The 20,135-nt window shown below is 38.6% G+C and overlaps 1 protein-coding gene across 3 annotated transcripts in view; it reads right to left on the reverse strand.

The window, feature by feature from the left end:
* Window positions 1-17,247, reverse strand: part of sptbn2 (spectrin, beta, non-erythrocytic 2) — a 63,944-nt gene extending 46,697 nt beyond the window's left edge. For 2 of the 3 annotated variants that reach the window (XM_084731080.1, XM_084731081.1), the window contains exons 1-2: window positions 16,791-17,246; window positions 1,353-1,540 (exon numbers count right to left, since the gene is read on the reverse strand). In XM_084731080.1, coding sequence (XP_084587206.1) covers window positions 1,353-1,509 — 157 coding nt within the window. In that variant the 5' untranslated portion in view covers window positions 1,510-1,540; window positions 16,791-17,246. Of the gene's footprint in view, window positions 1-1,352; window positions 1,541-16,790 lie in introns of all 3 variants that reach the window. The other variant, XM_084731078.1, reaches the window with a different exon arrangement.
* Between the last annotated feature and the right edge of the window lie 2,888 nt (window positions 17,248-20,135).

The following is a 20,135-nucleotide window of genomic DNA, read 5'->3' on the forward strand; positions in this document are numbered from 1 at the left end:
TTCTCATACTGATGGAGGATTTTCACCACACCTAACTAGCCTTGGAAGTCTAGTCTCACCACCTCATTCCATCACTGCTTATTGCTCTTTAGTGAATTGACTATACAGCTGCATGGCTTTGTCCTCCTTTTGGAAGTATTTCTGTCTTGCCCTATAAAGACAGATTTGTGCCTTTTGGGACAGAAAAAATAAAAGTTTGTTCCTCAGTCTACCGTATTCTGCTTGAGTGGTGTGTTTAAAACAAGAGTGTGTTGTTGTGTTGTCTGTTCAATACCATTTCTTGTTAGAGAAAAATGCACAAATACTATATTTTACTGATCACCTTTACTCAGTGATAAACTTATTATCATCTTGTGCACGCCTCAGCACTTTTAACATTTGCTCTGCATTTCTATGTTCTCTGATCTACAAAATTCTGAGTACAATTAAAAGACTTCCAAAATCCAATTGAAAAAAAATTCCAATCATGCCCTCTAAAAACTATGCAATGTCATCATATTTAAATGAACCACTATGTTAATTTTATGACACAAAATAGCATGTTAAACAATAAAAACAATAGTATGACAATAGTATGCTCTTAAAAGTAATATTAATTTGTTTTATGGAGTTCAAACCTTTGCTGATTGTTTCTCTGGCATGCATTTGCTAGTGTACTTTTGAAGTGTTTTGACTGCAGTCATGATAACATCATTATACTATTCAGCTCAGCAGGATTTAATAGTCCCAACAGTGCCATTTTTCTATCAATTATAGCTAACGGTTTGATAATAAGCTCATTTTGATTCTTTCATTTTGCAGCTCATTGTAACTTGGAGGTGGAGACGCTACACACACAATCATATTTATTACCACAACAGTAAAATAACCTCAATATTCAACATTTTATTTAATCCATATGGATTTATATAGTAAGATTTGCAGGATGGACTGTGTCCACCATCTGATGGACCCTAATACCACCCCTTCTGTGGTTACAAAGGGGATCTTAATCAGCAGTGTACCCAATAAATTATCATTTATTTTCAACATTAAGGAATTAAATGCTGAAGTGAGTGTTAAAAAGTTGCAATAGCGAAAGCACCTTCAAGATAATCCAATCTAATATAAAAAAATGTACTTTGCATCAACTTAAAAAGGACCAGAGCTAAAGCACCTATCTAATACATCAAACACTAAACTTATAATATTCAAATCTCAAAGTCAAGTCAGATATTACACTTCTGTTATTGCAGTTCAGTGTTATCTTAAATTGTAAATGAGAATGTAAACCACTGTAAGATTGTGACATAAGAATAACATTTGAAACAGAACCAAGTGTGCACAATGGTGGGACCTGAAGTGTAGCATACCTGCGAGAGCCTTGATGCGTGAGCGCTCGAAGAGGCGTGCTGAACTGTTCTCATTATCCCAGTCAGTCTCTGCTGCCAGGTCCCAGCGGTTGTTGATGTCATTATACTGCTGCTGGATCTCCAAGCTGTCGAAGTCCGTCGGCGAGATGGTGCTCATGGTGTCCAGGCTGGAGGAAAACACATTCAACCTACAATTCAGACACACAGACAAAAAACATCCAGTCAGTGCATACAAAGCAAGAAGACATTGCATGATCCAACAAGTTTCAAAAGACTGACCTTTGAAATGTTTGTGAAAGTTTGAAAGATCCAGTTCAGAAAATTAGCTTTTTCTATTTCATCAGTAGCCAGATGATGCACTGTAACATATGTCAACCGCACTCTCCTCACAGCCTCACAGCTGCACTCTAGTTTTATGTACTCAAATGACAGTCAAATGCAAATAGCAGCTTAGACAGTAGAACTGCCAGAGTGTGGAATGAGATAAAAAGTTGGGAGATAACTTCTGCAACTGTCATGGAGTCGTTAAGTTAGCCAACCAATAATTGAATAGAACTGCTGCTGTGAGCCAGCGCAGCTCCAGTAATCTCATTTTATCCTGAGTGTTGAAGGCAGAAACAACATCAATCGACACTGATTAGATCTGGACTTGCATATGTGCACACATACAGACTCATACAAACGCAAGCACACATACAGACTTGTACAAACGCAAGCACACATACAGACTTGTACAAATGCAAGCACACATACAGGCTTGTACAAATGCAAACGCACACACACACACACACAACCTCATACTGCATTAGGCTTGGGTGGTGGTCAAAGAATCAGATCAGTAATGATTAAACAAGTATATATCGAAAATATCAAAATGTTTTATAGGAGGCCAAGAATTATTTAAAGACGGCTAATGATGCTTTCAGATAAAATTTAAACTAAGCAAAGTTTGCAACAGAAATCATTACTAATGTGGATGATTAACAGGAAGTGAGATTCATTGGTTATTTCATTCAGCTTGATAGTCAAATATGCTTGAAATAGTCTGTTAACTGGTAAGGACCACCAGGAGAAGAACATTTAAAATATTCCACAATATTACAGTCACCAAAATCCTAATTTATGTCAAAACATCAATATTACATCAATGTATCAATCAGCTGTGCTTTGGTGTACAATTCTGTACTGCTAATATAATGATAATATAATGTTGTATACAGTGGCTACTTTCACTAATGAGATGCCTGTAGCATCCTTGTAGAAGTTCCGGTAGAAAATAGGATACAAATAGTACGGGGTACTTGCTTATCAAAACACTGTTCTACAACCGTACTAATGGTCAAACAACCACACAATAAAACACTTTGTTGTTTATATTCTTAGTCCCTGCCCTTGCACTTACTGCTAGCCATACAGTATCCCTCCTACCCTGCTTGTTTGTACCAACTCAGCATCCAGTTATAATAACAAAAGGTACCCTCATATGGCAACAATCAATACTTCATAAACAAGGAGGTCAATCCCATCCCCTTTGTCATACTGGCTGAATCTCTGTATTTTGCAGACAGACTTAACTCAAGTAAATACATCTTGTCCTCTATTAATTTTAATGGTCTGTAGTGTCTGAGACAGTCAATTATTCAAATGAACTGGGTTTATTGAGTTTATTTTAGACATGTTACATTATGGCCTGTATATATAAAAAAATGATTAACAAACACGTATGCAACAAATTCTCAATTAAAAAAAAACAAAACAGATATTCCGAAGAAGGTGTAGGCTGAACCTACTGCTTATATGCCTACTGTTTTAACCATCTTGTTTAATCTTGAAGACCTGGCTGTTACAGACAGACACAGATTGCTACTATATAAAATTCAGCATATCCCATTATATGATTACAAATGATTAAATGGTGACAAATGATTACATCAAAAGCATCATATTCTCATAACATTAGGCCTATATTGTTGTTAAGAGCTTGGTAATATTGACGGATATTGATTCCTCAATTTACCTAGATAAAGGGGGGTTAAACCAATAATTTAGCAGCAAAAGTCAGATATTTTTGCACACATTCCAATAAAAATATACCAACTCTGAATAGATTTGCAATACACTGCACCTAAAACATTTTCTGTCAGTGATGGTATTTAATTCATTAATGAATTTAACCCACAAAAAAGCACTAACTGTATATGACCAGACAGATCCTGGCCTTAGTATTATGCACTGACACCCAATGGGGGGCCTAAATGAAGATTAAACCCCCCACCAGAGAAACCCATTAACTAACAGGCGCCACTTGTTTAATAGCATTGAAAAGATTAAAAGACAAAGTCGAGTAGCCAGTTTGCTTATACTTATTAGTTTATCTTTTGTTGTATCTTTCAGCTGTGGCTGACTTATATGATGAATGACAGAGGGGGGACTGTGGTATTTCTAACTCTGTCCTTTGATTCAAGGTGCATCTTATTCTTTTAATGCACTAGCAATCCTCACATTTTAGTGATTTCTCTCCATCACATCTGGCATGGTGAGTTTAGTTATAGACCATGTTAGATCTTGTTGTACTACAGTGAGTGGATGGAAGGAAGAGATTCCAGGGAACAAACAAGGTAGTACTGTAGACTAGATTAAGTAGGCCAGTGAAGCAACATGCTGCACATTAATGAGGCTATGTATTCATTCTCTGTTCCTGGAGGTGTGATCGAAAAACACTTGGATTAGTCATGTCATGCTAAGTCAATGCATCCTCTAAATCAAACCTGGAAAGGTGCCTGCGCAATACCTATCAATACTAACTGTACACCGCCAGCATACAGCCAGGTTGGACCCATATATGTCCTGCATCATTAAGTGCAGCATGATAGATCATACCATCAAAGAGGGAAAATGAGATGGTGCAGGGTGAAAAAACCCAACTTCAGAATGCTCAACTCAGAAATCTCTAAACATCCTTTTGCAGTGCTGTCTTAGCTGTTCTAACTGTGAGAAAAGAGTTCAGACACAGTAATTATCTACAGCTGTATAGCATAGGGGCAACTTAATGTGTCACTGAGCCACATTATTAGGCTTTCTTGTGTTTGTTGTTTTTTAAGGTTTATTTTAGCCATTTTGCATTTATTTGACAGTTGACAGTATACAGGGAGGAAACAAGTCAAAAGAGGGGGCTGAGATGAATATAAAAGCCCTAAGTCAAAATCTAACCAGGGATATTGCAATTATGTGATATGTAAAGATGACTTTCAATTTTAAGATTATGATTCGATTTAAACATTTTTTTTATTTTGCACTGACAGTTATGCTATTGTTAGACTATCAAGTTTTGATTTGTACAGATTAACAGATCACTGGTTTTATGCCCTGACATTTAGGCTACTTTTTCAAATTCTTCTTTAAAAAGATCTAGGTCTATATGATATATATCTATAAAGTCTATATGATATCAAGTGTGCTATAACAGCTGGTAAGTGACGCTGTATTATCTTTTTCTTCAGACACACACCAGATGCTACAGTAGGTGAGTGTGAAGAGAAAAAACAAATACTGCCCTCTGATTTCAATTCTAGAAACTGAAAAGTCATTTCAATTGATTTTCAATTTAATATAGAAATTGTGACACCACTGTTTAAAATTGTCTTCCACATAGAAATAGGTTTACTACTTATGGGTCTACTATTTTGCATCTATGAGAGCTGATTAGTTGATTAGCTGTTAACTATTAAATTAATTGCCAACTATTTTGATAATCAGTTGATCAGGAGTCATTTTTCAAGAAAAAAAATGTCCAAATTCTCAGCTTTTCAAATGTGAATATCTTCTGATTTCTTCAGTCCTCTATGACAGTAAACTGAATATCTTTGTGTTGTGGACAAAACAAGGTATTTGAGGATGTTAGCTCTAGTATCTACAGAATTTTACGTCAAATGTCATGGATGGCTTCAGTCTTTAACCAACAGACCGTGACATTGTCGATCCTCCCAATCCTACAGTACACCTTACTATTGTTAATTCAAACAAGTCACACACATTTTAGCGATAAAAAATAAAACAAAAGCTTGGCAAAATCCTATTAGTGGCTGATTAACAAGTGGCTGGGAATAGAAACTAAATGCAGGGATTAGAGAAGAAGGCAGAGCAAGGTCTCAACACTGCCCCCCGACCTGTCACCTCCCCACTAACTGACACCCCAGGCCTTGGCTTGCCTTGAAGCCACTGAGTGTGTGTGAATGTAGGTAGTGAGTATCTTTATTTTTGTGTCCCTCATTAAAACGTTGGAAATATTCTTTATAAAGACACAGTCAGTTCACAAACATCAATTTAAATAGCGCTCACCCTTTCCAAATTTTTGGGTGAATTTCTAAAGACATAAATAAAACCCACCGGCAGGCCTACACCATGTAGGTTATTGTGGTGTGGTGCTGCTGATGAAGAGCTAAGTAGTAAGATTTATACAAAGCTTAAATAACCAAAACATCATGGCATGGTAGCAAGAGCCACAAAGAGGACGCACTATCCAGGACAGGCCTGCCAGCAAATGAGTCCATGACAATCTGTCTGTGGGAGTGGACAGGGGCAGGGGCTGGAGGGGGGTGGGACCAGTGAGGTCACAAGAGTCTGGCGGTGGCAAATGGAGGGCAATCCTCCCCTTGTTGTGGGTAGGAAGAGGCTCGGCTCAGTGTCTGCACTAATCGCTCCTCAATGGATCAGACAAACAATCCCCTGACCTACTATGATACAACCTACTGTACTCATCCTCACACACACACACACACACACACACACACACACACACACACACACACACACACACACACACACACACACACACACACACACACACACACACACACACACACACACACATCAGGGAGGCATGAAACCACACATGCAGGTTGAGCTGAACTATTACACACCCACCACCACCAGTAACAACCCTCTCGCGCACACACACTGTGCTTCTAACAGACACACATACAAATCCACCCACTCAGCATGTAACCATACAGTGTGTCAGCATTCAGCACATAAAATTGGTTGGTTCAACACCTACAATCATGCTAGCCTGAGTGATGTAAAATTGCCTCTCCCTAGACCAGTGAGAAACCAAATCAGAGACAGAAAAAGCCCCCCAAACTGTAACTTCACTCTGCAATGCTAAAGGGCATTTCGAGTCCATTTTTCCATACACAGACCTTGTGGAGACATCAGATGTTAGCCCCAACACTACTGCAATACAATACATATCTACAATACATATCAGACACAGACAGGCAAACAGATGTGCCACAAAAAGGGGGCATAAAAGAGATTCCATAAAAGAAAATCCCCTCAAGGCCTAATCCACAAATACACAAAAGACACACATTAATGTAATGAAAGATTTATAATCTGTCACGTATCCCTCATATGTCGATATGCCTTTGAAAATTTACTCTCTGAACTAGTGCAATCAAGACAAACAAAAAATAACACAAAAGAAATAAGCACAACTGTTACAATCAGCCTATTTTTTTGCAATTGCTAGAAAACACAACAAAAACTGGAGTGGAGTTGGATTCAATGATAGTATGTCTTCAATATTGTAATGAAATATCCTCCAGCTGGGTAACAAGGCATGGTCTACATGGAGGCTAACCTTTTCAAACGTGACAGCACTATTCTTTCTCTAGACTCAAAATAGAAAATCAGTATATGTACCATACAGAAGAATAGGGCTTCTGAAGAAGGAAAAGCATGAAAGTGGGACACTGAGGAATGCCTCAAGGCTAAACCCCAGCTTCTGACCAAGCAGACACACATCAGGCTATTGCTCACAGCAGACTGACACCAGCTAAGAAAGCAGGGCAGAGCAAGCAGCATGATAGGCAGCACCACCACCATCTCTTTCAGTCTCACTCTCCGTCATCCCTCCTCCCCTCCCTCCCAGAGCTGCTTCCCTTTGCCCAGCTGGTCTGTTTGTCCCTGCACCCGTTAATCAGCATGAGAGAAAAAGAGAAATAGAGCCCACAATCAAGTCGCCCGCAGGGAATTAGGCCTGTGCACATTAGCCAGCCACACTGCCACCATGCACCAGGGGACAAGGCTAGACACACACAGACACACACAACCACTCCCTATAATTCCAAACAAAGGATCTGTCAGCTTTGCCATTCAACTCTTACCAAAACCCATAGTATAATACTGCTATTCAAAATACACAATTATTAAGTTTTAAATATTTTAATAAAGGCATATTTTTATGCATGTAAAGCAGCCAACAAATTTTAATGTGCAAGCTGAGGTGGCACTGCTCTGCTGCCTGAAAACAGCCTGCCTGTGATGCTCAGACGAGCCTGGAGGGTGGGGAGGCAGATCCCAAAATGCAGTGCACAAAGCCTTCCCGGACAAACTGGCCCCATACAATGGAGGAGTCAGCATAGAGTTGAGGCCAGCCGGTCGAGCCTTTCCTGTTTGCAGAGATGAGGCAGCCAGAGGCACATATGCATCAGAGGCCCCTCCACAGGCCACTGATCCTGGCCTGAATGCCCTGCTGAATAGGACAGCAGAGGTCCTTTGTTGACCTGTAGCATCACATTCATCAAACACTCAAGTGGTCAGCATGCCCTCCACACATGGACATAGACAATTTACTTAGGTTTTGGGCAACGGCTCTGTACAGAACACAATGGTACATAATAAATGTTATATTTAGAAAGGGGTGATTTCTTTTCTTATTTATTTAATCAAATAACTGATTTCAAGCAGAATTGTTGCCATTATATATGTATTATATATTATATCATATTTACTTTTACAAGACTAATGTCACTGTTGGAGATTTATTTACACTGCATTTGTTATTTTATTTTATTTAGCACAAGTAATAATACCATTATTTTGAGATCTCAGCTCAAAGTTGACTAAAGTCTCACTGAGCAGCTCTCACGTGAGTAAGACCCTTAAGAAACACCAGCAAGCAAACAGTAAGCATGGACATCTTATATACTAGGTTAAGTGGTCTGGTCTGTTCCAAACAACTTATTTCCCTAGTTGTCTAGGTGGTGCTGCTGTCCTTGCAGTGTAACATCAGCATGTCTGCGCTGAATGTGGCTACACATTGCCCTTTTCAACTGGTTATATGCACGTTTTTTTGTTTTTTGTTGTTGTTGTTTACACAGCCACAATGTCATCTTTTTCCATTTGTCCCACTTTTCACCTCACTGGTTCATACCTGGGCCCAGCTAGTGGTGGGGTGGCTGTATCACATCTTAGACACAACAGATAACTGGTGTTGTACATAAAATATTAATAAACAGTTTACCCAACTACTATCTCTGATGCCAACTAGCAAAGGCAGTCACATATAATTGTGACTAAGCGTGCAAACCCCTAGTCACAATGGACTAATAGGATGTGAACCACTACGAGGAAACCTCTGAAGACTATTCACTTTTTCATAGCATGCAGCCAACATGGTGTTTTGTTTTTTCTGTCTACATTAAAACTTAATTCCACATGTGCATACTAGTGTTTATGTTAAGCTACTATGGTCTCCACATTTTCCTGTCAGGGCTGTGTATTCAGTTTTAATGGTAATTTAAGATTTGTGGCGAATTTTGCCATCAAGACAATGCCATTCACTTCAAGAATCCATATATATCAATTTTATCCTAGGCAATTTAATAAACGTTTGTTAACATTCTCATCAGGCAAGAAATGAGAAAAGCAGAACACATTACATCATACCAAGATACGACTATAGCCATACATGGATACTGAAAGAGCTTGTGTTTTGTAACAATGTACATCTTTTATTCAAATCAGCACCATATTATGTGAATGAAATTCTAGAATTAAACCATGCATCTTTGTGCCCTAAGTCATGATACCTAGTGTCACAGTCACACTTTGAGTCTTTTTTCAATGATTCTTCTGTGAAGTAGTGCAGCATTGACTGGGGCTGGGTAGAGAAGCCCAATGTTGTACAGATATCAGTTTCTTCATTTCTGTCGTTATCAATTTGAGTAAACTGCTCAGAGTAAAAAGAGTTTCTCCAGCTGTTCCCAGGGCTTTGAGAAGCTTCTTTCTTCAAAGTAAGTTATTGTACTATAATGTGTAATGTAATTGTCTTTTTTGTCAAAATGGATTTTTATAAAACTGGCATCGAAGAAAGTATCATTCAGGAACCAGCATCAAAGTCAAGATATTGGTACCTGTACAAGTATCAAAAACTTTTGAACGATACCTAGCCCTAGCATTGACACATCACAAGTGAGATGATATGAGCTGTACTTGCTTATCTCTGTCAATGAAAGGCATGAGTAAAAATATGTAGGAGTAACAAGCTTGGCTCATCCAATAGTCTATTCATAGACTACAGGACTTATATCATTTTTAGATTCAGCATGGACAAAGCAAGGCAAAAGTTATAGGCCTAGTGGCTGCTGTTTCTGTCCTGCTTCTGTTGCTGAATGAGTCCTGAGCTTATAGCGTCTGCTTTGAAGTGCATTTGGCTGGAAGTCACAGTGGCAGCATCAATCTCCGGGGCTGCCAGAAATCCAAACTAAAAACAACAGTGAATGAAATTTTCATGCAGATCAGACTAATCCCACCATGGACTGGTTCTTGCCATTTTAAAACACACATGACCACGTGCAAGCACACTGTTAACATGCCTACAGGTCTGCTCCTTTGTGAGAGAGAGTATTTGTGAGTGTGATCGAAAGGCTCACAAGAAACAAAGCCTATAACAACTGAAGAAGCTTCACCACTTCATGGACATTATAACGCATAGTACCTCACACCAGTAAGTATTCTATATAGACATAAATATGGACCTATATATAGGACCCTAGCAAGACTCCCACATTTTCATAAACTGTTCTCAAACCATCTGTTGATCAAATCCTAATCCAACATCTGTGGTCTACACGCATGTGTGGAGGAGGTGTTTTTAACCTTTGGTATCAGAAGTGTTTTATATTTCTGTATTTGCTTTTTTTTCTCTTTTCCTAAACCCTAATAACATGCAATATATAAGGGTGTTATCTTCCCTTAGCTTCATAGTGTGTCAGCTGGATACAGTTCACTAATACTACTGATTCAGTGATTAGTCCAACAACTTGATTAAATATATTTATTTGGTTGTCAGTTAACAATAGAATAAAACAGGAAATATCGGGATAGAGAGGAAGATAGCTTGCCAGAATTAAACCACCAGCCTGTTCTCTGTAGTGGTGGTGTAAAACAGCTGTGCTTGAAGTAGTAATGACTTGTGACTTGTGAGCATTCATTTAGGAAATTGCAACCTTTGGTAAAAACATGTTTGCGAGTCAAAAGGCAGTCTTATAGTACAGCACTAAGTCCCTTCAGTTTCTAACTGTAATTTCAGAGCAGTCTATAACACAAAGGGTTAGACTGACAAACTGAACACAACCAGTGGATGATATTCATTGTGTTTAGAGGTAGTTACTTCGAAACAATTCCTTTTCTGTGAGTATCTAAATAGTCAAACACTGCCCAGCTCAAAATCAGAAATGTTAGAATTGCTTGGCATAAGTCTATATTAAATTGGCAGTGAGATATTGCACTTTCAGGTTCCTGAGGGCGTGTGCAACATTTTGTGATCCTGTGAAGCACAAGTGCAACAACTATTCAGAATTTCTGCCTCTGCATGGAAAGTCTGCCCCCGCAAGAGGCACTGAGCGTAAAACAAAAGTCCTTCCAATGACCTAATCTTCAAAAAGGGTGGATTTTTTTAAACTAAGAGCAAACTGTCAATAAAGACGTATTAGTACATGAAGTGCCTTACTGTAAATTCCTAAATTTTGAGCACTGAGTATATTTTTCAGGTGGATGTATGTCCAGATACTACCTGCAGTTATGGGTATCTTTGTAATGCACTTCTTCTTTCTCCCCCTCGAGGAGATGAGCAACCTGCTCTCTCCCTGAACTACTGAGCATTTAGCTGTGTTTAGGACTTCAAATTTGTATGTTACACAGTGTACTACAGTTATGATACTGTAACTGTCAAGTAGTTTTGTAGTGTAGTAGTAGTTTTGTGGAGTTAGTGAGATCCAGACATGTCTAGTTTTCCAATATTTCTGAGGTAATATCAGCAAAATCATTTTATCTAGGCAGAATATGAGGGACTAAATTACTAATAATATGATTATCATTTATTATAGTCAGTATACACAAAGAGGAGTGCAATTTGAGGTAAATGCAGACCAGTCGTGTGCTATGTTGTGCATCTACAGATTTTTTAATCATCATGATAAGCTATACACAATTCAAAACACGATTCAAAACAGATGTTATGGGCACCAAACTGCATGCCAACAATGTTTTTCGTTGGAATGTAAATGCTGTAAATGCTATTAATGCACTAAAATCTTTAAATCAACTTCACTCATTGCCTACTGTTTAATTATAGACTAAGAGGAAATTCCTTAATTTCAAAGATGCTGTAATATTCATCCTGATGATGACCTACTTCTTAAAAATTCTAAAATAAGCTGTTATGTTCTAATGAGCGAAAACCTCACATGTATCTCTAGAATTATAACTTTTCAGGAACAAAGTTTAAACAGCATTAGTCTTATCCTGACAAACCTATCTGACTTAATCCAATTTGCCAGAACTATTTAATAACCCCCATGGGTTGTAGGATTTTGTGGTCCCCTAGAAGTGCATGGTTTTCAGAATAGTCTACAAAATATTGTTAAAAACATTTTTTAATATGACAATTTTATTTTTCCAAAGCTGTGTTTCTATTTTCTGCTCAACAGCTAAAGCTCTCACACAGGATGTAGTGCCAAGTGCTGAATGGCTCTTCAATTGTTTATTTTATGGCAGCAGATTTCGACCTCAAGTCATCATCATTGTCACTTTCTGGCCTCACAACATAGGCATACGTAGACACACAGGCAGCATGAGTTGCACAAGGCACACTCTGGGTTAGTGATATGGTTCACTGCAGCACAATGAAAGTGTGAATGACAGGAATTGAAAAAAAAAGCTTGTTCGAGAGGGATTTTGAGAATCAGCACTATGGGGGGCCCACATTCAGAGACCCATTCCATTGTTGAATGCTGTTCATCTAGCCAGCAAGCTAACAGCCATATCTCATCCACCTATCATCACAACCCGTTGGTCTCTCATCAAAAGGGCTCTACACTGTGCCTGTGGCCATGAACACAATAACAAACTATGATCACAGTAAGATTTTTAGAGACAGGAATTATCAACAAAAACATTATATTCAGACAAATAAAAGGTTGCTGAACATTTGTCTGTACATTTTATCCAGAGGCACCCATGCCCGATTCTTATTTTCAGCAGATTATACACTAATGAAAACATACTTATAAATATTATATTCAATGCCTGCCAAAGTCTGCACATAAATCCCCATAAATCTTAAACACCAGATCTTTAACTGATCACTGTCACTAAGTATTTTCACTTCTATTACAGCAATACAGAAACACACAGGGCCCAATCTGCAAATAAGTGTTCATTATGTGCAAACAATAAATCAATAACTTTGAAAAAGATACTTTTTAAACTTGTCCAAAAAAATCTTCTTAGTAATGGGTTTTCTTATCGGTTGGCATACAACATTAAAATGAAGAACAAGACTCAGTCCCATGAATGGCACCATGAGCTGTGAATATGGATAGCCTATATTTGCTAAATCTGCAGATACTCTGCAAGTTGAAGGAATAAAGGCATTTAAATGAATGTATTGTTCCTCTCTAGCAGATTCAGTTGCGTGTCTGTGTGTCAGATTGTCCAGAAAGATTTGAAGGAAGGCTACTCATGGCCAATGTTTGCACAAGAAGCCTGGGTAAGCTATGACACAGACAAACCTAAACACAAGAACTGCAGAAAGGCTGATAAATTATTCCTGCACTGTGTGTTTTCATGCACAATTACACACTGTTATTTTCCTTGTAAATCCCCCATTTGGTGTTTAGTGATATCACAGCAGGCTTTTGCGGCTAGATTTCAGCCTCAGCTCCAAAGGGACGTTGTTAATTATTGAACATACTGTATGTGGCCTCCTTCAACCTTACACATAACGCTGCCTGCAGACAAAGCTCCATGAGCATTGCTTCAACAAGGTGAACAAGAGGAGGAAAGTCATCATGTTGCCCTCTGGTGGTACAGTTCCAACCTTACTGAAACAAGGCTTGACTTCTCTGTGGGGAATTCTGTGTAAATTTAACAAATTCATTTAATAAAATACTCATTCACTGGTTGTGTCAACAATAACAAGATATATTATCTTTGTATTCTTTTAATCTAATGGAAGTTCAATTTTACAAACATATAAACTGCCTTCAAAGCCATATGGGCAGATGATACTGAAAAATGAAATGAAAATTCTAACCCACTCTTTTTGACTTACTCCCTCCATATGAATGCTGTGACAATATGTAGAGTATGACCACTGGTGTTTTTAAAGAAAATTCAGTGTAAGCTACATTTAAAGTGACATTATTGTGGATATGATGACCAGGAAATATAGAGGCTTGCCCTAATATTACTAGTTTATAGAAATTATGTCACTTTTCAGCTGTAATACAGCCCTTTACGTCAGAAAAAGAAAACAACTGAGATACAGAATATCACACCATAGCTAAAGTCCCAGGAAATGTGTTGTTTCCTATTAGTGTACATATATCCTCCTGCTAAATAATAAAATAAATAAAAAAGAGGTATTAGGTGAACAAAGTAATGTACAGAAACAAATAAATGAAGACGATAAACATGCAATAATTATAAGATATTCCCCGAGCCTAAAAGGATGGAGGGGGTAGGGGGAGATGGAAGAGGCATTTTAAGTGTAACAGAATGAACCACTGGCTTTCTATCCCATCCTGTAAATGGCTTCAATTTATTGCATTCAACTTTCAATCAATGTGTAAATCGGTCACAGAATATAAAGCGGGCTGAAAATCTGAGATGTGTTTTATTGAGAACCACTAATGTAGAATAGTAAATATGTATCCTGTAATGGAGAGGGCATAGGTTTGGTTCCACAAAACAGCCATAGCTCTTACCAAAGTAAAAAAAAAAAAAAAAAGAAAAAGAAATACACCAAACCACTGCCTGGCCAGTGGTTAAGTGTTCTAGCCAAAAACAGCAGTTTGCATGCTGTTTTTGAGGTTGGTCAACCCCTTGTATGTAAGAGGGGCTTCTTGCCCCTTGACAATAACAATGATATCCTTCTACTACTGTACAGTTTTGTTGTACAGTGTCTTTTCCTTTCAGCTCTTTATTAGATTTCAGAAAATAATGAAAAAATAAAATCAGCTATCCTAGAATATAACCTTTCATCACCAATAACAACTGTCAATCGTATGAACAAAAACCTCAAATTTCAAACAGCTCATTAAGAATGATGATTATGCACGCCCATGTGTTTTCTTTTCTGTCATGATGAATAATCTTCCAATGGGCTGATGTTTCTGGGCTATGAAACATGGTTTTACACATGGTAGCCAACAAATGTCAGCTAATATCTGCAAAATTAGAGGTATTACTTTAAAACACTTGATTGGCAAACACTTTTCAAAGGAACTTGTTTGGTCACTAGTCTTTGTTGACAACGATCTTTTACTTTTTAAGCCCACAGCCCACATTTCAATATACAGATTTAATGATTAAATTCTATAAATACAAGCCTATTATAGAAAAGAATATGTTACATTGAATGCATTATCTTAAGATTTCTTGTGATGATATGTTATCCTTGAATTTACCTCAGAAATGCCATTAGTAGTCTATACTTAATATAGTTACTTAATTAAACCTACTATATCCATACATCACACTGCAGGTTGAGCTCAACCAATATATCAGCCCAATATTAGCCCATTAGGGGTATATCAGTACCAGTGTATAAGTTTACTTATTTGCACCAGTACAAAAACTTTTATACAGAAAGCATTTCTTGTGGTGATTTAGATTTAGCACAATGGGGAGTATTTATGAAGACAAGGGGAGTGTAAATGCTGAGAAGTTGTTTCTTGTTTACAGTCCACCCCTAATTGACTGACAGTATGAAAAAAATCCTGCAATTGCCTGATACTGACCAGTACAGGTGTTTATTTAGCTATTTATTTTATTCTTATTTAATATTTACTATTTATTTTCCTGGTGTCCCTTTCTACAATTGGTTGGCACATGCATATGTTAAATAAAATATGCAATATTATATAATAAAGACACAGCCTTCTGATTACCTCTGCATAAATATATCGAAGCAAAATGGGTGCACAATCCACATAGAAAAGGTCTATTTTTATTCCAGCTCAAAAAAACACTAGGCCTTTATTGGCTACCACATCGGTAATTGTAAAATTTTTCCTCTCGAAAATCGGTATTGGTATCTGTCTCATAAATCCCATATTGGTCAGCCTCTATCTGCAGGATTACATTCAAAAAAAATCTTTCTGGAAACCTGAACGCTTTGAACATCACAATCTTCATCATCACCAATAACTGCTCTCACTTATGTGCACAAAACCTCAAATTTCAAGTGGCTCATCAAGAATGATGATTAATATGTTCCTCTCATTATTTATGCACGCCCATGTGTTTTTTTTTCTGTCACGATGACAATTTTACAATGGGCTGATGTCTCTGGGCCATGAAACATGTTCTGCACGTGGTAGCCGGCAAATGTCAGCTCTCAATATCTGTAAAATTAGAGAATGATAGACATGTAGCCAAGTCACACTTTTCAAAACAACTTGTTTTGTCCCTAGCCTTTGTTTTCAATGATCTTTGGCTTGAAAGAGCACACTTTTACCTGATGCATCCCTTGCTATGACTCACAGTCTAGGCCAGCAGGCACGCAGTATAAATCTCAGTCCTATCATAACATAACCACACAGCCCACAATGTCGAAAGAAAAAAAAAAGCTGCAGCTTTATAAGATGCCAGCACTATGCCACATCTTGGTGAGAAGACCCCAATAATAACCTGGGTAACAGGCAGGCAAACAAGGTTCGGTTGGTTTAATAGCAGATGTGAAATCAAACATCCACAGGCTGGCTGTGCAGAACACGCAGATAAAATGTGGCTGCGTTTGACATCGATTCAAACAAAGGCATGAAGACACAGACACACAGAGGGATGGTGCCCCAATAACTAACGTAAAGGCGTTGCAGTCGGATACACTTCTCAGCCATGCAGCTAACACACCAGAATCATACATGAGCTTATTTCAACCAACATCTCTTTCAGAGTTTCAACAAAATGGCATTAGCTGCGATACAATAACGTTATCTGTTTGGGCAGCTAATAGCAAAGGCAAGCTAACAGCAGTCACCTGAATATCAGACTCCCCTCTCCCCTCATTAGCTTTGTTATTAGTGGGTAACCTACTGGTGGTGGGGGAAGAAAAAGACAAAAAAAAAAAAAAAAAATCACCCTTACCTCTTATTTTGTCTTGTGTTACACAGTGGCTGCCGATGTTATTACTACCGAGTCACTATGAGCGATATTTCACCAGACATGAACGATATCTTCTTGTGCTACCGTCGCGACTAAGCTAATTCGAATTGTAACGGTTAAAAATCCCAGGTGACACAGATAACGTCTTTCCGTTACATCCGCATCCTCGAAAAAGACCTTTTCCCTCCGCGCTGCTACCGGTGCAGCGCGTTACGAAACCAACCCAGGCTTTTTTTTTTGTTAGTTACATATATATCTAGCTTTCAAACAAAAACGGTCAGCGGGGAAAGAAAAAATAGGCGACGAGAAGAAGAGCCCGTTTTGAGGCAGGTATGGAGACGGATATCCGCAGCAGCTTCTTCTTCTTCCCCCCGCGGCCGCCAGCCGAGCATCCGAAGGGCCGTCCGTACCTCACTCGCTCCCGCTCCCTGCATGTACTCCCGTTCAACAGGGAGAAGAAAGAAAAAGTGGACGTGGTGGTGGTAGTTAGGGGTGTGCGTGGGGGTGGGGGGGGGGGGTGGGTGGGTGTGTGTGGGTGGGTGCTGACCCTTCACAGTCACATGGGAGACAGCGTGCACAATATTTCCAGCATTCTCAACAATAACTGCACACTAAGAGGAGAAGATGCTCCGTCTGTCCTTGTATCTGGTGCTGTCCCTGGTGCTAAACTGAAAGCCTTCACATTCACATGCTATTCAGTTTCCTATTCAAGGCACAAGACTAGCATCAGCCACCAGCCAAATGTTGGTATTTGCCTCACTCGCCAGCCAAAAAACAATGGTAGCCTAACCCAGAAGTTCAGCCAAGGACCGTTTAAAAGATAGAAAATATGGCATTGACCCCCTCATGCATTTACCTTGGAATACTTCGGGGAAGCCTATTTTGTACACATCTACTTAATCAAGTGAAAGAACAACACACCATATTTTTGCAGAGAGAGAGCCGGTTTTTACCATTAAAGGGAAACTTGCACTTGTTGTGTGGATGTCCAATCAACGTTGGTGGTAAATATTGTCGTCTGAGGCAATGATTTTCTTCAGTGCATACTATTTTGACAAAGAAAACAGAGTTTTCCTGCTCACTTGACCATGCAGCAGTGCCTACATGTACCAGGATGCATTGTGTCAAGCTTTTTGAGTCCCACTTCGATGTTGTAGGTATCACCACCCTAGCCTAAAGCTATTACTTTGTTGGCTAGAACATAGCATTAGGTAACAAAAATACTCATTTAGCTACCCAGAGGCAGAGACTAGACTAAGATGAAATAGCCTGTAGTTCTTTCTTAAAACCAACAACATCACTGTGACATCACCGGATTCAGGAAGAACAACAGATTTTGCAGAAGAACAACTTTGTTTTTTTCGTCCATGGAATTTATTGCTTCAACTAACTACATTAACATTAGCACTGATTGGACAGCCATGTGAAAAGTGCAGAAATTTCCCTTTAATGAGCGATGTATTTGTGACTACAGAGGGAGGAAGATTTGTATATATTTATCAAGATTTCTAGATTGTTAGATTATCTATGAACTATTTTATGATGTAGGATGTAGAAAATGAAAAATATTTGGCTACGAAGCCTCTTGTAAATAATATGCATTTGATGGTGCATTTATGGTGAAACAGTTTGAATTCCTGGTTTAGATTAAAGTATTTTAGTGCAATAACTACCATAACGTTGCAATAAAACACACTATTTAACAATTTAAAGGCATGTAGAGGCCAGATAAGTGTCTAGCATGTAGGGCAGCCTACATGGCATTGCATTGTGGTTTCTCCACTGAAAGGGCACCCTGGAGGACACTTTATCACATTTTCTCCATTTGAAGGGCACCCTAGAGGACACTTTATCATGTTTTATCCCCCATGGGGGTATCCAAGAGTGCGCTTGAGTCCACCAGTGCTGGGACCCATATTTGATAAGATATAGTCAGAAGTGATCCCCAGCTGATAAAATGTAGTTATTCCATAACTATCTATACTGTAGATTGTGATTAACAGTAAAGAGTGTGAAACCTATGAGTAGAATAGCTACTCTCAGCCCCTTTGGGCATCTAGTCAGTTAAATATAATAGCAAAATTCAAATATTTTCATTTTCCTGGGAACCCTGGGTTGAGATCATCAAATATCTATACATCATTTTGCAGGATTACATTATAGTGATTCATTAAACATCTCACCAATATTGTTGCTTTTTACTGAAATGAGAAATTCTTGCTAGAAATCAAAAACCCTTGAACCTTGATGTGGTTTTCTTTCAGGTTTTCCTCTATCCATTTTAGCATTTTACCCTTGAGAACTGCTGTTGCACTAAATTATTCCTGAGACACTATGCAGTACCTGGTTGGTCTGTGACATCAAGATCTGGGTTATTCATAAAGCCCTGGAAAGATCCACATGCAACAGACCTTCAAGACCAGATAAGGGTTTTCCCCTGTGTTTTTCTCTTTTGCATGGTATGTGGGCAGCGACTTGATGGTTTTTCTAGTAGACATTTTCTAGTGGACTCTAGTTGACAAATTCACGTTGGTGGCCTGTAGGCAGGCACCGAGGAAGGCACCCAACACCTAAACTATTTTTGTGTCTTTGTGTTCTCCGTCTGGACTGTGTCTGTCTCTCCATAGGGTGTGTATATGTGAGTATGGGTGTAGCTGAACCAACAAAGTGGTAGTGGTGAGGGCTTTATGGGATGATGGGTCTCAGGGAGGGCTGAGCAGTTTGGAAAATAGCATGCTACTCATTATAAGCAGTTAGTGGTAATGAAAAAGCTCTGCTGTGTTGTTAGTGTGGTTCCAGTATTGCATTTCTTCTGTGAATGTGTTATTGTAGTTGAAGCTTTCTGAGTGGGCAGGATCTTTTCAGCTACAACTATAACGTCAGTGGTTACTATTGATTTGCACTATCAACATATTTGAGCAAATTTGTCACTGCTTCAAATATTTTATTGCACTAAGCACCTGGCTCAACAAACCTATTTCAGTGAGGTTGATGGACAGTTGAATGAAGGTAGAGAAAGGTTTCATTGGTTTGAAAGGACAAGTATGTAGGATTTCGTGGCATCTGGCACCCTCTCCTTCCAAGCATGTATGAGAACATACAGTGGCCGCAAAACTCAAAAAACGCAAAAGACCGTTGAGCCAGAGTTTGGTTTATTCATTCAGGGCAACTGTAGACACACAACATGGTGGCCTCCATAGAAGAATGCTGGCATCCTCTGCAGATATAAAGGGCTAATTCTGAGGTCACAAAAACACAGTGATTCAGTGTTTTCAGTGATTTTTTTCAGGTGATTATACACAAATTAAAACATACTTATGAATATTA

The sequence above is a fragment of the Lutjanus erythropterus genome, chromosome 11 (assembly GCF_056507025.1).
Source record: "Lutjanus erythropterus isolate fLutEry1 chromosome 11, fLutEry1.hap2, whole genome shotgun sequence".
Taxonomy (NCBI): Eukaryota; Metazoa; Chordata; class Actinopteri; order Lutjaniformes; family Lutjanidae; genus Lutjanus; species Lutjanus erythropterus.